Source organism: Kogia breviceps, chromosome 18 (genome assembly GCF_026419965.1).
Source record: "Kogia breviceps isolate mKogBre1 chromosome 18, mKogBre1 haplotype 1, whole genome shotgun sequence".
Classification (NCBI taxonomy): Eukaryota; Metazoa; Chordata; class Mammalia; order Artiodactyla; family Physeteridae; genus Kogia; species Kogia breviceps.
This window is the reverse complement of record NC_081327.1, coordinates 37,674,437-37,699,821: the sequence shown is the minus strand read 5'-3', so window position 1 is coordinate 37,699,821 and position 25,385 is coordinate 37,674,437. Positions and strand designations below refer to the sequence as shown.

Here is a 25,385-nt window from a genome sequence, read left to right as displayed (position 1 = left end):
TTTATTATACTCTTAGGGAAGATTTTTATTTAATTATTTGATATACTGAACATTCCAGTTGCATGGGTCTTAGAATGTTTTTGCAATAATGTTCATATTATTATTTTAACTACTAAGTATAGCAGGATGCACTATGAATATAGAAAGTTCATTTTTAAGCTATGGGAATTAAACAAAAAGGAAGGGAGAGAGGGAGGGAAGGAGGTTATTTTCGCATCTCAACCCTGGAAAATGAAAGCATCTTGAATAATTTGGGGGCTCTCCTCAGTTTTTAATCTTAAGATAAAACTTTGCAAACTAGAATATAATTTGAAAAGCTGAGGGACTGTTACTAATGACTGTATTTCACTTTTAAGGAACATCAGTAATCCAGGTGACAGCTTCAGACGCAGACGACCCCACCTATGGAAACAGTGCCAAGTTAGTGTACAGTATCCTGGAAGGACAACCCTACTTTTCAGTAGAAGCACAGACAGGTACTGTGGAATGGCATTGTGATTTGCAACACTTTGTGAATAAGGAGTCCAGGCCTGCTCACTAAAACCTATTTGAGTCTTAGGTTTCTAAAATATAAAAAGGGCCACCTAACAAGACTATTGTGAGGATTAGATACTGTCTGTATTGCACCATGTCACAGTAATACATATTATCTTAGATGCAATTTTTCTCTTAAAATTCAACTTAATCATAAGAATTTATCTTAAAATATGTTTTATCATAAAATTCAACTGTGGATCCAAATTAAGAGACCACAGGACTCTAAGACTGGTATGAAAAATGGCAGCTCTCAAAGCCAGGGCTGGGGATGGTGGAGGTGGGAACTGATGCTAACGTGTGTTTGAGAGGAGGCATATCCCCAACCTCCTCTGCTGTGCTTAGATTCCCAGCGGGCATTAGCATCCAAGAAGGAGACTCTGCAAATCCCGTACAGAAAACAAATAGCAAACCAAAAGAGTAAACAAATACAAACAACCAAAACCCACGCCAAAATGTTTCACTCCATTTGTACCAAATTTGATTCTAGGATCCTTTTATGAGAATAAACACTAAAGTCCTGTGAAACTGCTAGTCCACAATGTTATACCCCAAACTCATTTCTTTTTCCACAATATACCCCCATGTGTTTGAAAGATGTTTACAAACAATCCGCTTTTATTATTATAGCTAAAATTTATCAAATATATATGTTTATATGTATATACATAGCCTGCCAATCAGATACTTTGCCCACTTATTGAATATAATTTCCACTTACCTATGTAATCATTTATTTGTAGGCTCTTTGCTTCAGATCACAATTTATGGGGCTACTTGCTATGATTTCATCAGGCATTTACCAATTAATTTTGCCAATTAATTTTCAGATTAATTAAGGATAAATGTGGGATTTCATATGGATTTTTGAGATGTTAAAATCGCTGGAAGGACTCCAGTTGCAACTTTCGTGTCTCAGGCACTCATAGTTAAGAACCACCAATTTGAACCTACCAAATTATTTAACAGACAAGAAAAATGAGGCTCAGTGAGTTCAAGGATGTTGCTGAGAAACACACAAATGTAAGGGTCAGAAAAGGAAAAGGGCTTAAAGCTTCCACAGCACTCTCTTATATTTCCAGTATAAATGTTACTGTACCTACAGACAGAAAAAGCTCGAATATGTTCCCAAAAGATTTAAGTGAGCATGGTTTCCACACCAATAATGTGCTAATATCCAGAGATGATGCAGAATTCAATTATTAACGTATCATTGATTCCAAGGATAGCGGATAGTAGACAGTAAGTGTTTGTATAAGCATTGTATATATTTTTAACCCATTTGGTATACACTTTAAAAAAATTAATATTAACATTTTAATATATCGCCTTCTACTTTTAACTTAATATGGACCATAGAAATGTTTCTACGAATTGCATGCAGGCATAGATAGTCAAAAGATTCTGCTGGCAGTCCAAAAGCATGGGTTTACGTTACTGATGTCCATGCAGTGCATCTGCAAATATATCAGTCTTTAGGATCTTTAAGTGTCACACCTGAGAAGGATGAGATTATTACTTGCATTTACAGTACAACATATAAAACATAAAATTTTCATGCTATATTAATAATTATGACAACTTGCTAGAAAATATATCTATATGATGCTCCAGGTATGGCTACTTTTGATGATAATTACCATGTTGGAGTGACTCTTCTGTGAGGGCAGGTGCTGTTCTATTCATCTTTGCTTCCCCTGTGCCTAGATCGTTTTTGTTATAATGTTATCAACGAATATCTGTGATGTTCCCTGCTCACCTCTCCAGGTATCATCAGAACAGCCCTTCCCAACATGGACAGGGAAGCTAAGGAGGAGTACCACGTGGTGATCCAGGCCAAGGACATGGGTGGACACATGGGTGGACTCTCAGGGACAACAAAAGTGACGATCACACTGACTGATGTCAATGACAACCCACCAAAGTTTCCACAGAGTAAGTAGGTGGGCTTGGCTTTCACTTTCCAGTGGTGCCACAGCCAACTCTTCTCTGACCCATTCCTGCTGTACTCAACTTTCCAGAAGAAATCTAGAAAAATGGAGGCTCTTTATATCATTCTTGCAAAAAACAAGACAACAAAAAACTTAAGTGGAGGAGAGGTAGTGGGAGAAAGTGGAGACATAAAATGTTCTACAACCCTGGGAACAGAAAATCCATGTTGCTAGGTGCTCATGATGTGATGTAGTAATTAATTAACCTTTCTCTGTCTCAGTGTTCTCATTTCTAACCTGGATATGTAATAGCACCTGAATCAGTTCTCTATTGCTACCTAACAAACTGCCTCAAATCTTGTGGTTTAAAACAATTATAATCGTTTATTTTTGTCATGAGTTTGCAGTTTGGGCAAAACCTGAAGGAGGCAGCTTGTTTCTGTTTCCATAGCATCAACTGGCACAGTTTGGGGCTGGAAGATCTACTTCCAAGATGGCTCAGTCACATGGCTGGCAAGTTAATGTTGGCTGTTGGTTCCCCTTCATATCAGCCTCAAAGGAGTGGCTTGGATAGGTTCTAAAAGTGAGGAGAGCCCCAAGGAGACCAAGCAGAAACTGTATTGCCTATTGTGACCTAGCTTCAGAAATCACATAGCATCATTTCTACTGTAGTCATAAGACTGCCCAAATGTAAGTGGAGTTCTTGTAGACCCAACCTTTCAAGGGAAGGACTGTTAAAGTCGCGTTGAAAGAAAAGCATGTGGGCTTGGATATACTCTTTGGACTATTTTTGCAAAATACAATCTTCCGCAGGGCTCAATTAATAGGATGTTGTTAGAACTAAATGAGCTAGTGTAAAATCTTACAATGTTATCTGGCATAAGTTGTCAACAAATGTTAGCCATTATTATCAATATTATCTAGGGGATTATGGTCTTTCTACAAAATTGATAGGCTTGCAGCAGGAAATAAAAGAAAAAATGATTTGAAAGGTCATTATTAATAATCATAATTCAACAACTACCATCCTTTAATGAATAGTTACTACTATTACAGATCTCTACGAAAGCCTCCATTTTACAGATAAAACTGAGTTCCATGAAGGGTGCAGTAACTTGCCCGAAGCATATGGCAAAGCCAGATTTTGTACACAAATCTGGTTATGTGTACATTATAAGTATAGACAGAGGTACAGTGTGATCGGAACGCTGCTGCTAGTTCACCATGGAAGTGTCTTCTTCATTAATGAGGAGAGTAGCTGATAGAGACTGTGAGTTTATTGCCAGAGAGACGGCACTTTTTATAAATCAGAGAACAGGGGAGGCCACCAAGTATGGCCCCAGGAAGGCACCATGCATGGTCACTCAAAGGAATCCAAAGACAACAATCTATGCAAGGGAGACATTGAGATAGAGGATTACAAGGCAACAGCCAGTTCTCATAAAGTCACCAAAGAGATGAAGACTGCCTTGCCTGGTCAGCCACAAGGTTCAGCATCCCCAATAAGCGTAAGCCTCATAGAGCACTCTAAGAAACTGCATGCTCCAGTATCCACTCTAAAGCTGGCTGGTATGCTAGATGGAAAAGGCCATGCAGGACTATTAGCAGGTAGTGATTAATGAATGCCCTTGCTCACATACAATCATAGAGTAAAGTTACATCACTACTGTGAAGATACCAGTTTTACAGCTATGAACTTGACGAAGACTTAGAGAAAATCAACTGGGAGTAGGTTTTTCTAAACCTTCATGTAAATTGGTAATTATCTGCAGAGACTGCCATCTCCTACTTGTCCTTTATCATGGAGGGCATGGTGTGTTTAAGTTAAATATGGGTCTGAGTTGAAAGTATCCACAGCCAAACAATATATTGGGTTGGCTAAAAAGTTCATTCAGGTTTTTCTAAAAGATGTTATGGAAAAACCCAAACAAACTTTCTGGCCAACCCAATAGATAAACGTGGACAGAGTATTAGAACTGATAAAGTCCACATAAGGGGAAACTAAAGCTTAAAGAGCTTAAGTAACTTGCCCAAGACCACTTGGCTTGAAAGTGGTAGAGGCCAGGTTTCCAACCCTTGCTTCTCTATGTTGTTTCGCAGAGAATATTTTTGAATTGTGATAATGCAAATAAGATTATCTCAAATCTCACTTCTCTACTGAAAACCTTTCAGTGGCTTCCCACCAAGTTTAAAGAAAACCTGGTCTTTTCCATCTCCTGCAATGCGCTTTGTGCACAGTTGGGCCCCAGCCTCCCTTACCTCCTACCAGAAGGCTGCAGTCACACTGTGGTCTTGCTTTTCTGTATGTATTCACTGTGTTCCCACTTCAGGGTTTTTGCAATTTGCTGTTTGCTTTGTTTATAATTTTTATCCCAAGGTATTCACATGATTTGTCTGGCCCAGTCCTTTCAGGGGACATTCACACACACTCACATGAACAAACACACTCACACACAACATACATTTATACACAGTCACACTTACACTCTTTCATTATCCTCCATCCCTCACTGCACTTTATTTTTCTCCTTCTTAGCAATGATATCAGCGTATGTATACATTTGGGGTTTTTTCTCTTCAGAATGAGGAAAGAATCTTGACTCTTTCATTTACTACTGAGTCGCCAAAGGCTAGGACAGTGCCTAGCATATATTAGGTTCCTGATACACACATGAAACAAATCTATATGGAAATGTCACACTATGAGAAGCTTTTCCATATAAGGTATCATTTAATCAAATGGTGAAGGAGGTAAAGTAAGAAGAAAGTCAGATATGCAGCTGGAAGGATCATGACCATGAAGGATACAACTTGCATTTGATTTTAAAATAAGTATGGAGCTACAGAAGGCTTTTAAACAGGGAAGGGTGTTCTTTTTCTGGGCACCTGGCAGTGCCATATGTGAGCCTTAGAATTAACTTATGGACCATTCCAAAGATGTAAAAAGAAGTTTTGATTTTTTTGAATGTGTGAAGATATACATGGCCCTCCATCAGTTCCTGACGGGAAATGTAACTGGGCATTGTTTTCCTTTCTCACATGTGACAGGTGACCCCACCCTACCACCCTGGACCCTGATATTGTTTCATCATCCTTTGCAGAAAACATTTCTTTGACAAGCAAGCCATGTGGGATCTTCCTCCCATCCATCCACTTCTTTCATGTTTTCAATCAATAGAAAGTTCAATGTCAAACCCTTTGAGAAATTTATTGAGATTCAATGAAATCTAAAGTCTTACAGCTGCCAAGTAAAAGGGAAAATAAAAATAGATATCTTCTTCTTCTAGGCGTATACCAGATGTCTGTGTCAGAAGCAGCTGTCCCCGGGGAGGAAGTGGGAAGAGTGAAGGCTAAAGACCCAGACATTGGAGAAAATGGCTTAGTCACATACAATATTGTTGATGGAGATGGGATGGAATTGTTTGAAATCACAACGGACTATGAAACACAGGAGGGCGTGGTGAAACTGAAAAAGGTGAGTTAGGGTGAGGAATCAGATGTGGCAGTGGTGTGGCCTGCCTTGCCGAGGCACCGCTGCTGGAAACAGGGAGTTGAAGGCTAAAGAAAGGAGAATGTGGACAACTGAGGGCTGGACCTGACTTTGCAGTCGAGCTCTGAGCTTTGGAGAGATAACAGAACTGTATTCCAGAGGAAGCTGGCAGAAGGGGCTGATGATGCCTGCCTGAGTTTGATGGTTAGTTTTTGTATGATTTGGGGAGTATAGTCAATAATAATGTAATATCTTGGTATGGTGACAGATGACAACTAGACTTACCATTTTGAAATATATAGAAATATCAAATCACTATGTGGTGCACCAGGAACTAAGATGGTATTGTAGGTCAATTATACTTCAGAAACAAGCAAACAAATAGACTCATGGAAAAAGAGATCAGATGTGTGGTTGCCAGAAGTGGGGGGTGGGGGGAGGGGAAGTTGGATGAAGGGGGTCAAAAGGCACAGACTTCCAGTTATAAGATAAATAAGTCCTAGGGATGCAATGTACACTGTGACTAATATAATTAACACTGCTGTATGTTATATATGAAAGTTGTTCAGAGAGTGAATCCTTAGAGAACTCATCAAAAGGAAATTCTTTTTCTTTTTCTTTTGTATCTATATGAGATGATGAACATTCACTAAACTTATTGTGGTAATAATTTCCTGATGTATGAAAGTCAAATTGTTATGCTATATACCTTAAACTTAGATAGTGCTGTATGTAAATTATATCTCAATAAAACTGGGGAAAAAAAGGGGGAGTGATAATACCTGCCCTGAGATTGCTGGTTAGTTCTTATATGAGTTGGCACAGTTTTCCCATGGAAAGAAAGATAGCTAGATAAATCTAGATTTTGAAGAGACAGCCCCGAGCATACATGAAGTTCCCTCTTTAGCTCTGCCAAGCTGAGTCTGTTAATATAGGCTCTTTGGAACTTTTCTTATCTCAAACATCCAAGGTCCATTACATTGCTGGGCCTTCTATGAAATTTAAACCAAATGTCTGCTTGATTTTCCCTCAAAATTGAACCTGAGAAGCAATAATAATGGGCCTTCCCTCATAGTCACCTATTGTTGCTAAAAATGTGTCCCTGAGGGGCTTCCCTGGTGGCGCAGTGGTTGAGAGTCCACCTGATGATGCAGGGGACACGGGTTCATACCCCGGTCCAGGAAGATCACACAGGCCACGGAGTGGCTAGGCCCGTGAGCCATGGCCACTGAGCCTGCGCGTCCGGAGCCTGTGCTCCGGAACTGGAGAGGCCACAACAGTGAGAGGCCCGCGTACCTCAAAAAAAAAAAAAAAAAAAAAGTGTCCCTGAGATTAATTCACTACAAAAATGAGATTATTGCTTGTTCTTGTTTTGTTTAAAAAAATATAACATTTACTCAATTCTAAATATTGGCCAAAGCCTGAGCCTCTTATAAGCATTCATTTATTTTACATGATAAAAATCATATAAAGTAGATGTTATTATCCCAGTCAGCAATGATACCTCAGTTTAATTGTGAGGAGATTGGGTCTCAGACAGATTAAATAATTTGACCCTGTTGTAATCACACAGCTAGCAATTTAAAGACATGGAATTCAAACTTAGTGTATTCTAGATCATCTTCCCACTCAAGACGTTTTGCGAGTAGCCGGATCAGAAAGGGGTTATAGAAGAGAGCCAGATTTGATTCACTTTCAGGTAAAGAAACAGTTACAGCATATTCCAAAACAGCTTTACCCCTGATTTATCACTTGAGAAATCAACACTTCTCCATCATCAAAGTATATGGAGTATTAAATCTGAATTGGATGATGGGATTACCTTGGTTTTAATCAAGTATTCATTTTCAACTTGGTTTTGTAACATGAATTAAGCTCTTTGGTGTGATGGAAACGATTGGCCTGGAACACTGATAAAGATAATTAATTTGAAGAATCAATAAAGAGACCAGTAGCTGAAGAGGAGGCAAGGGTGGGGTAGAGGGAGATGCCTGGGAGGAATCTTTCAATAAGGAGAGCAGGGAGAGAGGTGTTCTAGGAAGCCGACTTTTCACAACATAAGGAAGCATTGTTAGGTTTGGGGGGAAATATGAGGGGACCCAAACAAAGAGAAAGTAGAAGTGACTCTGTCATAAAAGAATATGGAAGTCAGGGTGAACTCTGGACACTTGGAAAAGTCAACATTAGTGATGATGAATGGTGTAGCCACAGAAGCCTAATCACCAGCCACAAGGGGCTGGGGTAATCACTTCTTCTGGTTTCTCCTCTGGAAAAGTAGCTGTGTGACTATGTGTAGCATAGAGCTGTCAACTGGCTTTGTTAATTAACATTTCTATCCCTCCTGCTTGCCACTGACATATGAGCAGTGATATCAGCGATTCCTGCCTCCCATCCTTTCCTGTTCAAGTAATTGGGTAGTTGGTTATGCTTAGGTTGTCACCTGTTTTCAGTGTATTCAGGGTATAAACACACACTGTGTCTCTAAAATCTGAAACATGTAAATCACCCCATGGAACTAACACATCGCACATGAGCTCTCTGCATGTGATTAATTTGCACATTTTCCCCCAATTCAATGTATTTCTTCCGGGCAAAGGAATAATCTTCTATAAAGCACTAATGTTTAGGTTTAAAACAGAGTAAGATGTTCTTTAATTTGTAAAAGAACGTTTACTTAAGCATATAACACAAGGTTCCAACTGTCCAGCAGGAAAAAAATATTGAGAGGTGAATTTAATAGAGTAAAATGATGGATCCTTATAGAAATCATTACATATATGATTGAATAATATAAAAAGATATAGAGAGATCCATGAAAATATTTCTGTCTTTAAAAAATATTTTTTAATATACTTTTTTCACTTATTCCTTAATTCATTCGACCTTTTTCTACCAAGAGTTATTGAGTTATTATTACTTGTCAGGCACACCCTTTGTGAGAGGTTGGACATCTAAAACTGAAGAAACAGAGTCCTGGTCACAAGAAGATCACAATTTAACAGGACAGTTAAAAGCGAAAAGACAATTAACATAGAGGGGGGTTTCCCAGCCTTGACACTATTAACCTTTCAGGACAGAGAATTCTTGCTGTAGGGGCAGGGCTGTGCATTGTATGGTGATTAGCAACATTCCTGGCCTCTCCTCACTGAGAGGAGCTGAGCCTTCATAGATGAATAGGAAATTACCAGATAGATAGGAGAGGAAGGTCAGAGAAAATGAGCTCTTGAAGGACTGGTGTTGAGGGAAATAGGACACAGTTAAGAAACTTGAATAAGTTCAGTCTTGAGGGTTTTGAGGTGGATACAGTAGGACCAATTGAAGAAATCTTGCTGGACTTCAAGGGAGGAATTACAAAGACCTGAAGAAGGCAGAAGAGGTAAAGGTGAAGAATTCAAGAGTTATTTAGGAGCTAGAGTCATTCATTTATTGAATAGCTTAGAAAGCAATAAATATTTCTTGAGTACTGTGTCAGACACAGTAGGTGTCAGGATTATAATGGTGCATGAGAGAGAGAAGCTGCCTTCAGGATATTGAGACAATCTCTGTGTGGTTAGCAAAATAAAGATGAGACTTGTAGGTGGCTTGGTAGATTTGGGGAGGAAAATCCAATCGGAAAGCACCTTTGACAGAGTGGGACTCCGATTATCACTGAGAGATCCCGGCACAGTTTCTGAGGTATTTACTTGCAAACAAATAAACTGCTTGTAAAGCCGTGTGACAGCAGCATTAGAAGGCATTTTAAATATTTTTTTAAATAATAATTTTAATAAAGCCACTTTTATGCCTGATTATTTCTTTATATTCTCTGTCCACACGTATATAGATGTGGATGTGTAACATTTAACACAGTTGCAGTCATAGGGTGATCTGATTTGTTAACTTAATGGCACACCATAAACATTTTACATGCTGCTATATAATATACATAATTATTTTTAATGACTACATAACATCCCATCCTATTGATGGACCATTATTTCCTTAATAAAATCTCAGTTGGATTTGGTGTTTTGTGTGTATGTTTCCCATGATTAAATATAACCCCTCTATGATATCTAAACATCATGCATTTTTGAATATTGTTTGTTTGGGTTTTCTGTTGAATTAGTCCCCCAGGGAGAATTTTTAGAGGTGGGATTAGTAAACTCAGGGGTATTGAGATTTTTATGCCTTATGTAGTATGTTGCCTCACTTAGCTTTATTTCAACTACTCATAACATGGATATAAAGGTTCACATAGGAAACTACCTTAAATCCCTTTTGGAAGGAGGCAGGGAATAAATTGTAGACAAATGCTTAAATGTTGTCCATCCATCAACTCTGCTTCCCATTCAGTGGCAATGATTGGTACATGTGATCACTTGGTCATTTACTGGGCATTGGAGAGGCAAAGATCAGCAAAGATCAACAAGACTCAGTAGAGTCCTTTGGGATGCTCCTCAGCTAGCTGGGGTGGGGGATGAGGGACTGCAGATGGGCAACTAAGGGGACACACAAATCTGTCTGGGGGAGATGGGGAGGACTTTACAAGCCTGGGATGAGCAGCAGAAGACAGTAAAATCTCACCAAACTAGGAAAGGGCATCCCAGACAAACACTTGCAAAGATCTGGGGAGCTTCGCTTGAGATTCAAAAAGTATCAGTCAAACTGCAGCATGACTGTACTGGCTTCAACAACAACAAGGCTTTCCAGTGGAAACAACGCTCTGGGTCCTTAGGTATATGTCGAAACCAAGTTCAAAACTTTCTGTTCTGGGAGAATCAACAGGCTATCTGAGATCAGAAAATTTCTTATTACCTGGTCTCAGAATAGCATATTCATGTTTTAATTTTGTCTAATAATCGCAGAGATTTTTGAGGAATTGCAGCAGTCTCATACCTTCAGCCTATAAATATCATTTCTTTCTGCTGCTCAGTAACCCAGTGAAGGTCAAAGATGCTGCTAAGTCCGGAATGACGGAGCAGCTGGTGACAGATTTTGCTTCGGGAAAGGGAGTGTTCTCTGACTCTGGGGAGACGGGGGTGGAAAAATGATGGAAAAAGTGTCAAGGGTGTTGAATGCATTTAACCTTCCTGCAACTGGAATCATCGTCAGTTTAGAGTGCTGGAGAATTCGGTTAGGACGAAGGCCTATGATTATATGCCCATTCAAAAGAATACCAGGCAGATGATGACAACATGGCAGGCAGATGTTACCCTTAAAAGACCCAACTCTTTCCAAACATTTGGGAGTTCAGTATCATCCAGAGTGCTAATTAGAAAGTTCTGTTCCCTAGGCAGGAAGGCTTGATTCTCTTCTATAATTTTACTTTTCACCCTTTACTGATTGATTCACAGAACCTTGTCTCCTTCAGATTTAGGGAGTGCCTATCATCAATTTCTTAATAATGACAGCCATTCGAATGCTGCTTCTTAATATTTTTTCACGTTTGTGTAAAATCTATATTGTTTATAATTGTTTTTCTTTAAATGGACTTTTTTTTACATATATGTATTCTTTTAACAGGGAAGTATTCACACTGTACTATATCACTTGCCATAAATAGGAGGTAACCTAAAAATGAATGCAGTCAAAACAAAATGATGTCATTACATTCTAGCTAGAGAGTTATATCATAGTCTCTTGAAAGGGAGATCAGAAGCATAACAGGTATGTTAAAAGTTAGCAGTATACTGAGATGTCCTTGACGTGTTTGGGAATGGAAGAATTGGAAAAGGAATAATAGGATCAGTAATTAGGATAATGTCATTCAAAAAACCCACCCATGCAAAATTACCCAGAAACCACCTTAAGTCAGTGTATGGGCCACTGCTGGTAAGGGTCCCAGACTTTGAGAAATGCTACATGGTCAGAAACTTTAAAAATGAGACTATCCATATGATTAAACCAGAAGTGTGTATGTGTGGAGGGGAGCAGTCATCTAACAAGACATTGCTTTTTTCTTTGCCTGAAATTCATTGACGATTTTTATTACCAAGATTCTTAGTACTTTTCAGAATGGGCTATAACATTTATTTTTGTAATGTCTTCATTCCTTTCCTTAAATGATTTTAGTGACTGAATTGGGCAGCCTTAATGTGTTCATAGAATGTGGTTCACTTTCGATGATGTGGTCCTTCTGTGTCTGTCATGCTCCTAGAATTACCCATTAAGCACATTCCAAGTTTCAGCAATTGATTCGTCTGATTTTCTAACCAAATGGCTCAGGTAATTGGATATTGAATAAACACTGATTTTCTCTCTTTGAACAACTATTCATGGTGCCCTGTAAAACGATCAGGTTTTTCTTTTCCATTATTCTTTCAAGGAATTGGTTGTCAATCTTCTCTTCTTTCTTGCCAGCCTGTAGATTTTGAAACCAAAAGAGCATACAGCTTGAAGGTAGAGGCAGCCAACGTGCACATCGACCCAAAGTTCATCAGCAACGGGCCTTTCAAAGACACCGTGACAGTCAAGATTGCAGTGGAAGATGCTGATGAGCCCCCCATGTTCTTGGCCCCGAGTTATATCCATGAGGTCCAAGAAAATGCAGCTGCTGGCACTGTGGTGGGGAGAGTGCATGCCAAAGACCCTGATGCTGCCAATAGCCCGATAAGGTACAGAGAGATTTATTTTTAAAGCCTGGATGGGGAATTCCAGAGGCAAGAGGTTTTAGGAAATCCCTATAGGAACCAGGTCCTTCAGTCTCAAAAAGGGTCCAAGATATCATTCAATGTAAACAAGATGAAGAGTTAGAAGACATGTGTTCTACTCCACCTCTGCACCAACTCTTTGGATAGACTTGTTCAAGCTCCAAAATTTCTGGAGCAGATTTCCCAATGTATACTAGGTGATGTAACCCTAAGCTTTGCCTGTCTCAGAGAACTGTGGTGAACTATAAATAATGATTGTGAAATAATAACAGTAATTCTAATTTATTGAACACCTTCCTATGCTCCAGTTACTATACTAGGGGTGTCAGATATATAATCCAATTTATCCCCTGAACGTTATTTTCTAGGAATTATTATCTCTTAAATTAAGAGGAAATTGGGGCTCTGCAGGGCAAAGTGACTTAACCAAAGAGACACAGACAGTGAACAGGAGGCTCAGAAGGCAAGCTCTGTCTATCTATCGAACTGTTGAGCACTTTGAAGAGATAACGAAGTGCCCCTCAAATTTAGGATGCTTTTATTATCACAAATATACTTTTGTGACTTAGACAAGAAAGCTAGAAAATCCATTCAGAACCCTGCCTCCCCACGCCAACCTGAGCTAATGACCAATGAGACTGATGATGACGATGAGAGGGTGATGAGAAAGATGCTGAGAAGGAGGCTTGAGTCACAGATTCAAGGCATGTCCATATAGGGCAGAAATGTAAAGTTGGCTGAAACCTGCCCTGGACTGGATTCTAGCAGGTGTTTCTTTTTCCATGGCCACTCCCCTAATTCCCTTCTTGCCTAGATTCCTTCCTCTGCCTCCTCATGGTCCCCCGGCCCCCAATCTCCCTCCTACCTTTCCATCATCCTGTAGCCAGACTGATTGTTTTAAAATGCACATCCAAAAATCACATCATACTTCAATTAAACAGCAACAACGACAAAAAAAACCATTGATCAAATTGTTTCCCATTGTCCCCTACTCCAAAATAGTCTTAATTCTCTTACTTGGATTAAGGCTCTTCTTCGAGCCCCTCCCCCCCAATTCCTGCTGTGTCCTGCTGGTCTCTCCTGCTTTTTGTATTACTCTCCCTTCTCATAAGACTCTCAGTTGCAGCTAGACTGGGCTACTTCCTGTCTTCTTCTAATTCCTGACCTTTGAGTGTTCTTCCTTCTGGTTGGAGATCTCACTCTCATCCTTTCCAGCTTGCTACATGGTATTCATTTTTCCCATCTCCACTTAGATGTCACCTCGTCTAGGAATTCTTCCAGGGCACCCTAAGATGGATCAAATGCAGCTTCCACCTCACAGCTCTCACCATACATCACAATGACAGCTTACACTGTGTTGTCCCTGGCACAGTCAAAGAGGACCAGGGATGTGTCTGCCTAGGTCAGGGGTTAATAAGCTACAGCCCACAGAACAAATCCAGCCTCCATCTACATTTTGAGGAATCTCTATACTGCTTTCCATAATGGCTGCATCTTGAACAGGTATCTGCACTCTCATGTTCAATGCAGCATTATTCACAATAGCCAAGATATGGAAACAATCTAAATGTTCATCAACAGATAAATGGATTAAGAAATAGTGATATATATATATATATATATATATATATATATATATATATATACACATATATGTGTATATTATATATATATAACAGACTATTATTTAGCCTGAAAAAAGAAAATCCTGCCATTGGTGATAACATATGTGAATTTGGAGGATACTATGGTAAATGAAATAAGCCAGACTCAGAAAGACAAATATAGCATATCACTCATATGTGAAATCTAAAAAAGTCTGACTTATAGAAACAGAGAGTAGAACACTGGTTGCCAGGGGCTAGGAAGTGGGGAAAATGAGGAGATATTGGTCAGCATGGTAACTATAGTTAATAATAATGTATTGTAGACATGAAATTTGCAGAGAGTAGATCTTAAGTGTCCTCACCACACACACACACACACACACACACACACACACACACACACACACACACACACAGAGGAAATGGTTGCTGTGTGAGGCAGTGGTTATGTTAATTAGCTTGTTAGCTTGATTACGGTAATCATTACACAAGGTATACTTATATTAAAACATCACATTGTACACATTAAATACAGACTTGTGTGTGTGTGTGTGTGTGTGTGTGTGTGTGGTACGTGGGCCTTTCACTGTTGTGGCCTCTCCCGTTGCGGAGCACAGGCTCAGGACGCACAGGCTCAGTGGCCATGGCTCACGGGCCCAGCCGCTCTGCGGCATGTGGGATCTTCCCGGACCGGGGCACAAACCCGTGTCCCCTGCATCGGCAGGCAGATTCTCAACCACTGCGCCACCAGGGAAGCCCAATACAGACTTTTTTATTGTCAATCATATTTCAATAAAGCTGGGAAGAAAAGTAAGTAGATCTGAGTATGAAAAAGAATTGCCATGGACAATGGAGTTTTTCTATTTATACCAAAGAAAATGCTGACAGAGCAGAAGGAAGTCCTAAATGTAAATGCTGTTCAGTTGCCTTTAAGTCTTTGAACATTTTGCCCCTTTGGGGAGAAAGGAAGGAAATTACCCTTTATTGAGCATCTTCTTGGCCCCAGATGACCCTGCACTAAATTATTTAAGTTAATCCTCAGACACCCTTGAGGCTGTGATCACTTTAGGGTCCAGTAGATGCAAATACTGAGGCTCAAAGAGATTATGTGAATTACCCAAAGTCACATGACCAGTCAGTATTGGAGACTGGATTTTAGTCCAGAGCTGCCTCAGTCCACTGTGAGTGGTTTACTCTCGCTGGGCAGCCACTGATGGAAAGATTTCCCAGGAAGGTTTGACTACCGTGCTCTCTGTGCAAGAAGATACATCAGGTAACGACTGAGGAGCTTGGTAACACCTTTAAACTACTCAAAAATGTTCATGGTGTGAATTTTAAATGAGTTAGCTTTGGCCTAGAATATCAAGGTGCTTAGCAGCTTTTTAGAAGAGTGATGATGTAAAAACACGTGGAACAGCTGCTCATTTCCCTGGCACCTTGTTATCTCCAAGGATCCACATCTGTGATTGGTTATTTGGGTCATATTTTCAGTGGAAGCTATTCTGTGCATGGAGCCATTTTTCATGTCTATAATTATCCAAATATGCTCACTATGGCCTTTGAACCAACTCCTCTCACCCACTCAGGTCCTCATTTTTAGAATTGCCAAACAATTCATAGAATAACATTTAAAGGTTTTTATTCAGTGGGTTTCCTAGCCAGACTACCTACTTTCCTGAGTGCTTATCTTCACCTTTAAGGACATTTGTGTCCTTAAACATATGGGTAGGGGGGCCTTATAGTGTCAGCCAAACTCTTAGCTGCTTCGAAATTTTTGCAGCTTTCTTCTCAGGCTCTAGCATTAGAGACCTTTTCGTTTACCATTGCCTTCCTGAAATATTCTTTCCTCTTAGCTTCATTGGCAGTCACCTCTTCATGCCTCAGACATACCTGGTGTCTTCACTAGTCTGAGATCCCAGTCCAGGCACTGGGGGCTCCCTGACACTCAGCCTTTCACTTCAGACTTTCTCTCTCTCTGTGTCCACTTATCTATAGAGTTTCCGTCCATGCTACTAATTGAATTGAGTTAATGCTCTAAATTTTCTGCCTCTAGGCTGATCTTTCTCCCTGATTCTAATTCTGTACTTGTTCTGCTGTGTGCTCTGCATTTTTACCCACTTCCTTTTTCCTTCACTGGCTCATTCATTAAAAACATATTTTTGAGCCTATACTTCTTGTGACATACTTAAAAAAAAAAAGACCGACTATACCCCTGACTCTGTGAAACCTCTGATAAAGTTGAATCTTGCTCTCCTGGTGTGGCAGCATAGCCCTAGTGGAAATTCAACCTCTCCTTCCTGGTAAGTTGACTTTGTATTTCCCAACGTCTCCCTCTCTGCGACACTCAGGCTAGAAACTCTCAAGGACTCTCCCAGCCTCCCACAGATCTCCAAATATCAACTGAGTCCTACTGGTTCTGTCTTTATCACATAGTCTTCCATTCCCTCTATCACTTCTATACCTCACTCTCTTATCACCTCACTCCTTAAAAACTATCAATACATCACCTCCTTAAATTTCCTCTGTTCCTTCCTCTACTCTCACTAGCTCAGACCACCTTGCCCACCCTATCTTATTCATCACGCTGAGAGTCTGAATCAGTTTATTTATTCCTCTGATCAAAAGCCTTTCAGGAGTTTTCACTGGCTATAGTATGAAAGTCATACTCTGTAGACTGACATTTGATCTATCCACAGTGTGTAATAGCAGCAACAACAACAAAAATCAGAGCAGCTATATTTGTTGTTCTGTTTACTATGTGTGAGACACTAGGTTATGCATCTTCAACATCTATCATTTTATGTAATTCTCACAGATAACCTAAAAGTTAGGTTACTATTAATATTCTAGTTTAAATGATAAGTAAGCTAAAATTCAAAGAACTTAACTGGCTTTTCCAGTATCACTCAGCGTATATGTAGCCAAGCATGAATTTGTACCTAGGACTTTACAAAACCAAAATCCATGCGCTTCACTTCTATAGAATAATACTTGTTAATTATCTTTCTTCCTGTGAGCCTGTCCTGTCATGTCAACTAGATAGTAAACTCCCTAGTGGCAGGGAAAAAATATTCTTTTATTCTCTCTTTATTTTCACATAGAGCTCTGCTGAGGGTTTAGTCACTGAGCCTCTACTGACATTTATGAGGTGTGTGATAGTTTATCTTCTCTTTCCTCACTGGGGAAGGGGACTCATCATTTCCATTCTCATAGGGAGCTGTGAAGTCAACGATATCATGGATGAGCTCATGTTTTCTGTATTGCGAAGTGCTGCTCTGCACTAAATTCCTCTCTCTTGGAAAGAATATGATCTAGAACTGGAAGATCCAGGTCCTAATATTGGCTCCCCCAGAAGCAAGATAATAGACCATTTGCAAATCCCACCGTTTGTAAATTGAAGAGATTAAACTCTGTGACATCCATGGTCTTTGCTAATATTCTCTAATATTCTTTGGTTTTATGGCCCTCAATGAATGCCTTCAGACATATGTACAGTTGGCCTTCTGTATCCATGCGTTCTACATTGATGGGTTCCATGTTGATGGATTCAACCAACCACAGGTCCAAAATATTTGGGGAAAAAAAGTCCAAAAAGTCTGGGGCTTCCCTGGTGGCGCAGTGGTTGAGAGTCTGCCTGCCGATGCAGGGGACACGGGTTCGTGCCCCAGTCCGGGAAGATCCCACATGCCGCGGAGCGGCTGGGCCCGTGAGCCGTGGTCGCTGGGCCTGCGCGTCCGGAGCCTGTGCTCTGCAATGAGAGAGGCCACAACGGTCAAAGGCCCGCGTACCGCAAAAAAAAAAAAAAAAAAAAAGTCCAAAAAACAAAACTTGAATTTGTGGCACACCAGCAACTATTTACATGGCATTTACATTGTATTAATTATTTTAGTAATCTATAGATGATTTAAAGTGTACAGGAGGATATGTGTAAGTTATATGCAAATATTATACCATTTTATATGAGACTTGAGTATCCATGGGTTTTGGTATCCTCAGGTGTCCTGGATCCAATCCCTCATGGATGCCATGGGCCAACTGTCAACACTTATTAAAGCCAGGTCTCCAGAACTTATCCTGGGCAAGTTATTTTACCTCACTGCACTACTCCTCTTGACCCATCTTCTACCTCACCTTGCACCATAGTATTCTGGAAATTATTTTGTCTTTTATTAGAAAAAAGCAAATTTGCTAGTGGACAGGAATAGCTGAAACCTTCCAACTATGCTGTTAGGCTCAGCCTGGAGTCATTAAAGTGTGGGGAGAATGCTCTACAAAAGAATGGCCAAGCCCTCTTTGCATATTTCACAATGGAATTCAGAACCAAGCTACCTGAGAACCCCTAAAACCAAATAAATTGAATAAATTTACTCAAAATATAGTTAGCATTTTCCTTTAAGTAAGGAGAAAACTGATTTTTTAGTACCATAAATGATCTTTGATGATAACTTAAGACTATTTAATATTTCATATGCAAAAATCTGGCAAATGTTCCATACACTTGTGACTTTCTGAGTTGTTTGGAAGCAAGGCAAACCCACTTCCCAAATGCAGGTTCATAAATATTCAGATGGTGGGTGATTGTAGTAAATATGAAGAAATATGCAGCATGTTATTCCATTTCTCAATCAGATATGCAACATATTATTCCATTTCTCAATCAAATATGCTAAACAGCTCTTTCATTCATTGTCCTGAGTAAAGAATTCCAATGTGGCAAAATGATTTCTATAAAAGATTCATGTACGAAGTTTGAAAAGTAAATTTGATTAAAAAAAAAAACCTAGCTCAAGCAATTCATTGAAAAAGTTGCTTTAAATATAGCATGGAGAAAATATTCAAATATTAAGCTGCTTGGAATGTCTTGGTCTAATTGCCTCATTTGCATTCTGCTTAGGTATTCAATCGATCGTCACACTGACCTGGACAGATTTTTCACTATTAATCCAGAGGATGGTTTTATTAAAACTACAAAACCTTTGGATAGAGAAGAAACTGCCTGGCTCAACATATCAGTTTTTGCAGCAGAAATCCGTAAGTATTATCCTAAGGGTTTTGATTCTACTTTACCAAATATTATTCCTTGAGACTTTCTATATATTCTGGAAAATAACAGACAGCTGAGGTAGAACAATTTTTTTTTTTTAGTCTTAAACATATTTTTCAATCTTTAAAATTTATTTTTGGTCATCCATCTAGGGAGACATATAAGCAAATAGAGATGTTTTCATTTTCTTTGGCAGAACTGGGTACAGATTTGGCACATGAGCTGATAGCCTGTAGCAGCTTGAAATTCTTAACCACCAGTGAAAGATTCCCCACTTTATCCTCAGTTTTGTTTAAACCCAGAGCAGCAGAATCCTTAGAGCCAAGATTTGTGGGTTCTTTTTTACCTGTAGACCTGTGGTTCTCAAATTTATCATGCAATGGATTATCGTGAAAGGCTTGTTGTAACAAAGATTTCTGGATCCCACCCTCAGAGCCTCTAACTCAGGTCTTGGGTTGGGTTTGAGAATTTTCACTTCCAACAAATTCCCAAATTGTTTGATGCTCCTCTGGGGATCCCACTTAGAGAACTGCTGTTGTGGACTACACTCTGAGAGGGCTAGGCATTTATAAGCATTTAGAATTAAACCTCAACAGAAAGGGAAAAGTGGTTTATTTCTTACTGGTCTAATGTTGACCTTTATTCTAGGACATCCCCTTCACACTGGATTTGGCATACTTTGGATTTTAGGTGATTTTTGTGCCAACAGTGCCTTTCCCTGCAGGGCCTGAATGAATGGCTGGAGCTCACTTTTTCCCAAGAGTAACCTTGGACCAACATGGATTCCTCCCTTGCACATGTTTACTGTCTCAATTCTCTCCTTTCAGACAACCGGCATCAGGAAGCCAAAGTCCCTGTGGCCATTCGGGTCCTTGACATCAACGACAATGCTCCCAAGTTTGCTGCCCCTTATGAAGGCTTCATCTGTGAGAGTGACCAGACCAAGCCACTTTCTAACCAGGTAACGCTGCTCTGCCTTGGCTATGAATAAGCATTTAGAAACAGAGTTCGGTTTTGAGAGCATCACCTGGAGATACTTCTCGCTGCCCAAGAAGGCTTCAGAGCCCTGGTTTAGCTCTGGAGCTATGTTCTCTAATTAAAATCAGGCTTCTCAGCCAGCCAGGAATTTTTGAATGAATGATGTGCCAATGTCAGCATGATTTATTTATGGGCCACCTTTCTCTTTCAGCCAATTGTTACAATTAGTGCAGATGACAAGGATGACACAGCCAATGGACCAAGATTTATCTTCAGTCTACCCCCTGAAATCATTCACAATCCAAATTTCACAGTCAGAGACAACAGAGGTTTGTACCAAGGTTCCTGTGCATTCAGAGAAGTAGAAATGGAAAATAAATGGCTTTTATATTGCAGAGCACAAGTATTTCCCCTATTCTTAATAATGCCTTTCTGTTGAAGAACAAACAAAAAATAATAATGCCACCTTTATTTTGAGATATGGGCTCTCTTGGTGCATAGGAATAAGTGAGTCTAATCTTATTTTACTTTTTGTTGTTGTTGTTGGCTTTGATATTCATGAAGCAGTGCAAAAACCAAGTGGGGAGGCTTACAGGGTCAATATGCAAACAACTTCATTTATCTTTTTTTTAAAAGGTTGATACATCCTTAGGGGGAAGCATGGCTTTATGAATATTGATATTAAGTAAAGCATTAAAAGAGATTAGTTCAACCTTGTAAGGTAATGTAATCTTTCAGCTGTCCTTCCCTTCCCAGCATAGTTTTAATGCAATGTGGTTGGGTACAGACCTTGATACCTAAAGGTAGTTATGGAATTACTGCCTGAAGGGCATGAATAAAGCATTGTTTCTCCTCTGTAAACATGAAAAATTTGATGTGATTTCTACTTCTCATTTCATTAGTCAAGGAGGTTCTAGACTTGGAAATTATTCAAAGTAGTTGTTTTTTGTTGTTGTTGTAGTATAGGCCCCAAAGTGATGCAGTCCCTTGACAAAGTACATAGCAGAGCCAAGATCAAAAATAAATTTCTTGACTCCTGGCAAGACTATTTGGCCTGCACCTGTTCCTATAAGCCTGTGACAATGCAGATCTGTAAAAACAGGAAGACAAATGCCATGATTTGACATAGGAATAAACTGTGGTCCTTCTGAACACACGTTTTCATTAGACACATGCTAGCTATGTACAAGGTTATAAATATATTGCTTTCTTGATGACTGAGATCAGGTTTATAGGATCTTAAATTAATCTAATAAGTAATATTACTTTCCCCATCACCATTATCAGTGTTATCTATATTACACATACCAGTAACTATGTTCTAAACACCGTGCCAAGATCCTTCCCATACTTTATTTAATTTTCTCAACAGAATCATAGGTAATTATTATTATCATTCCCATTTTGAAGATGAGGAAAATGAGGGACAGGCCATTAAGTAAATCAGCCATGTGGGAGCGAGACCTAGATTTTAAACCTGGATATTCAGAGGCTAGAGGTTGCAGCCTAAACCACTGTGCCCCATGCTCCTTGGATTTGGGGGGATATAACCTGGCATACTTTATTATTATTTCTTGGACTGATTTGAGCTTTTCATTATGATCCTTATATCTCTGTGTTCATATAATCCCCAATTTACATTTGAGGTCTAATTGCTGCATATATTCCTGGCAATATCCCTGTTTATCGCTGGATACCTCCTGAAACAGCTGGTGTTTCTAGGCTTTTCTTTGCCAACTTTGCCTCCATCACCTGCCTTGTCTTCTTTTTATGTGTGCAATAATATTTAGTTGCTGTTTACCCTCTGAAAACATTATACTAAGACCTATTGTTCTCTAGGGACTTATAAATATTTCACTTTGTCACAGTACTTAGGGAACGCCATCTATATTTTCAAAGAGATTATATTACCACGGAGAAGCCAACCTACTGCACAATCTGTTTCCCCTGCCCTTTCCTATAAGAAACTAATCCTTTGTGGAGCTACCACTTTTGCAGGGAATTGCTACTTTTTAAGAAAAATGACTTTATTAACTATGGCAAACAGTTAATGAAAACTCCCATGTTTAGAGCTACTACAAAACTTTAAAGCAAATACAGTCCTATAATTATCATTTAATAGAGTTTCTTTCTACCAGATCCTAAAAGTAATTACATATTGAAGTGATCCAAAAAGAGTAATCACATTCCACATCCTATTAATAGCCTACTGAGTTACCAAATTTCCCAGCTGAGAATGTTTTCCATAGAAAGCATGAGATATTGGTTTACAGCATGCTGAGTAAAAGCATCAGATTTCTCTCTCCTTGAGTGCTTACTTCCATCATGCCATGTAAATAATCAGGATTGTGTTTGCCTAAACTCGGCATAAGCGTTCGGCCTCTTTAAAAATATAAGAGGGGAAGCCATCTTAATACACACAAGCCTTTTATTTCATTTTTATCTTACTCCATTCTACAGCCCGAGCTTCAAAGACAACTCAGCAGGCAGCAGGAAAGTAGAACACTGGATAACGCTTCAACATTTGAGTCCATCTGGGGCTAATAATATCAAGAGTGGTGCTGTTTGGGGAAATGAAGAGCTGATCCATCCAGGCTTTGAGATGCATTTACTTTGAAAATATTAGACTTATGGCATCTTTAAAAAACACAAGGAACATGTAATGAATAAGAAAAGTGCAAAGAAAAAAATACTGAGACTAGCCCATCTCATTTATGTAGTTCTTCATTGTATTATAAAACCTGCTAATGGCCATTGTTCCACTTAGTTCCTAAACAGCCCTAGGAGGTAGGCATTTTGGATATTTTTATTCCCATTTCCTAGATGAGGAAAGAATATGAAACATCGGAAGATTCAGAGACTTGCCCAAGGTCACTCTAACAATAAGTGAATTGAACTAAAATGTTTGAGTGTTTAAAGGGTCCTGTCTCATGTAGTAACCCTATATATATTATGAATATAGAGCTTGTGTCTTTTCTAATTAATTATTTTCTTTAAAAATCTTTGTTTACCCCATAATCAAATAACAACAATCTTCAGAAGAGAAAAAATCTAAAATAAATTCATCAATCTAGTATTCCAGGGAAAGTGTGAATAGAAAAGGACAAACTGTACTTCAAGTTTAATTTTAATCACAGCCATAGTAATTGTTGTAAAATATATTTGAAAAGAATTTAATAAGTTTCTTCTACTGCATAATTAATACATATTCCTTGTAGGAAAATTATAAAATACAAACAGGCAGAAATAAAATTAGAAATAATAAAATAACTTGATAATATATTATCCAGAAATAATCACTGCTAATTTTTATAGCCTTCCAGACTTCTTCTTGGTATATATTTTGATCCTTAAAAAAGGCAACCATAGGGACTTCCCTTCCCAGGGGCTTCCCTTCCCAGGGGCTTCCCTTCCCAGGGGCTTCCCTTCCCAGGGGCTTCCCTGGTGGCGCAGTGGTTGAGAATCCGCCTGCCGATGCAGGGGACACGGGTTCGTGCCCCGGCCTGGGAGGATCCCACATGCCGCGGAGCGGCTGGGCCCGTGAGCCATGGCCGCTGAGCCTGAGCGTCCGGAGCCTGTGCTCCGCAACGGGAGAGGCCACAACAGTGAGGCCCGCATACCACACACACACACACACACACACACACACAAAGGCAACCATAAAATAATGTATGCTTTTTTCCATACATAATAATACGTGATATGCATTTTTCAGCATCAGTATACTTATGTCAACATATTTTTCCCTAAATATTCTCCTAACTTCATTACAAGGGTATATGATATCAGTTGACTATTGTTGTGTAAGTACATTGTTTTCACACACCTTTGCCAAATATCTAATTATTCTTTTAGGATAGATTCCTAGAGTGGAATTACTGTATCAGAAGCTTTTGATACTTAACTGACAAATTGCCTATCAGAAATATTGTACCAATTTATAATAGCATCAGTAAAATAGGTAAGCTCCCATTTCCTCACATTCAAGCCAATTCTAGATACTATTATTCTTTTTAAATGATTCACAAATTGATAAGTGAATTATAATCACATTTAAAACTTTCAATTCCTTTCATTACTAGTAAAGTTAGGATTTTTTAAATAAGTATTGATTCTTTTTTTTAAAATTGAAGCTCTTTTTATTTTTTGCTTTTATTTATTTATTTTTATTATTTTTGGCTGTGTTGGGTCTTCGTTGCTGTGCACGGGCTTTCTCTAGTTACGGCGAGCAGGGGCTACTCTTCATTGGAGTGCGTGGGCTTCTCATTGCAGTGGCCTCTCTTGTTGTAAAACATGGGCTCTAGGCCACGGGCTTCAGTAGTGGTGGCACGCGGGCTCAGTAATTGTGGCTCGAGGGCTCTGGAGCACAGGCTCAGGAGCTGTGGCACATGAGCTTAGTTGCTCCATGGTGTGTGGGATCTTCCGGAACCAAGGATTGAACCCATGTCCCCCACATTTGCAGGCAGATTCTTAACCACTGTGCCATGAGGGAAGTCCTTTTTTTTTTTTCTTTTCTTTGGCCACGTGGCATGTGGGATTTTAGTTCCCTGACCAGGGATCGAACCCGTGACCCTTGAAGTCAAAGCCCGGAGCCCTAACCACTGGACCACCAGGGAATTCCCTGATTCTTTTTTTTGCTTTATAAATCGGCTACTCATGTCCTTCACCCAGTTTTTGAATTGTATATTCATCAATTTGCAATTGATTTATAAAGTCTCTTCATCTTTTAATGCTGTTAACTTGTGACTTATCATACCTATTGCATAGATTTCTCCAATGTTTCAATGTCCTTTCAATCCTGATGCTATGTTCTAAAGTGAAGATGTTGCACTTTTTGTATCAGTTTTTCTGCTTAAAATTATTCTTAGCAAGACTTTCCTCATGGAAAAGTGATATTGATATTCACCTAGCTTATCTTCTTTCTTATATATCATGTTTCCCATTTCAATCATTTATCCATGTGAAATAAATACACAGGCTCCCTTTGTTGGCCATTTCCTAAATATCATTTAAGAAATGGTCATTTCCAATTGCTTTGTAACGCCATCCTTATTTTCACCTACCTATTATTAGATTTTTGTTTTTTGGACTATCAACTCTCCCTATTCTATTTATTCTCATGATAGTATCATATTTTTCTTTAACGGTTGCACACGTATAATATGTGTG

General features: G+C 39.2%; 1 protein-coding gene across 2 annotated transcripts in view; it reads left to right on the top strand.

Annotated features, from left to right (window-relative positions):
* CDH11 (cadherin 11) overlaps positions 1-25,385 on the top strand; it is a 146,837-nt gene that overhangs the window by 105,887 nt on the left and 15,565 nt on the right. For both annotated transcript variants that reach the window (XM_059043679.2, XM_067020115.1), the window contains exons 5-11: positions 357-476; positions 2,302-2,469; positions 5,753-5,940; positions 12,298-12,551; positions 19,089-19,225; positions 20,066-20,199; positions 20,428-20,545. In XM_059043679.2, coding sequence (XP_058899662.1) covers positions 357-476; positions 2,302-2,469; positions 5,753-5,940; positions 12,298-12,551; positions 19,089-19,225; positions 20,066-20,199; positions 20,428-20,545 — 1,119 coding nt within the window. The remainder of the gene's footprint in view (positions 1-356; positions 477-2,301; positions 2,470-5,752; positions 5,941-12,297; positions 12,552-19,088; positions 19,226-20,065; positions 20,200-20,427; positions 20,546-25,385) is intronic.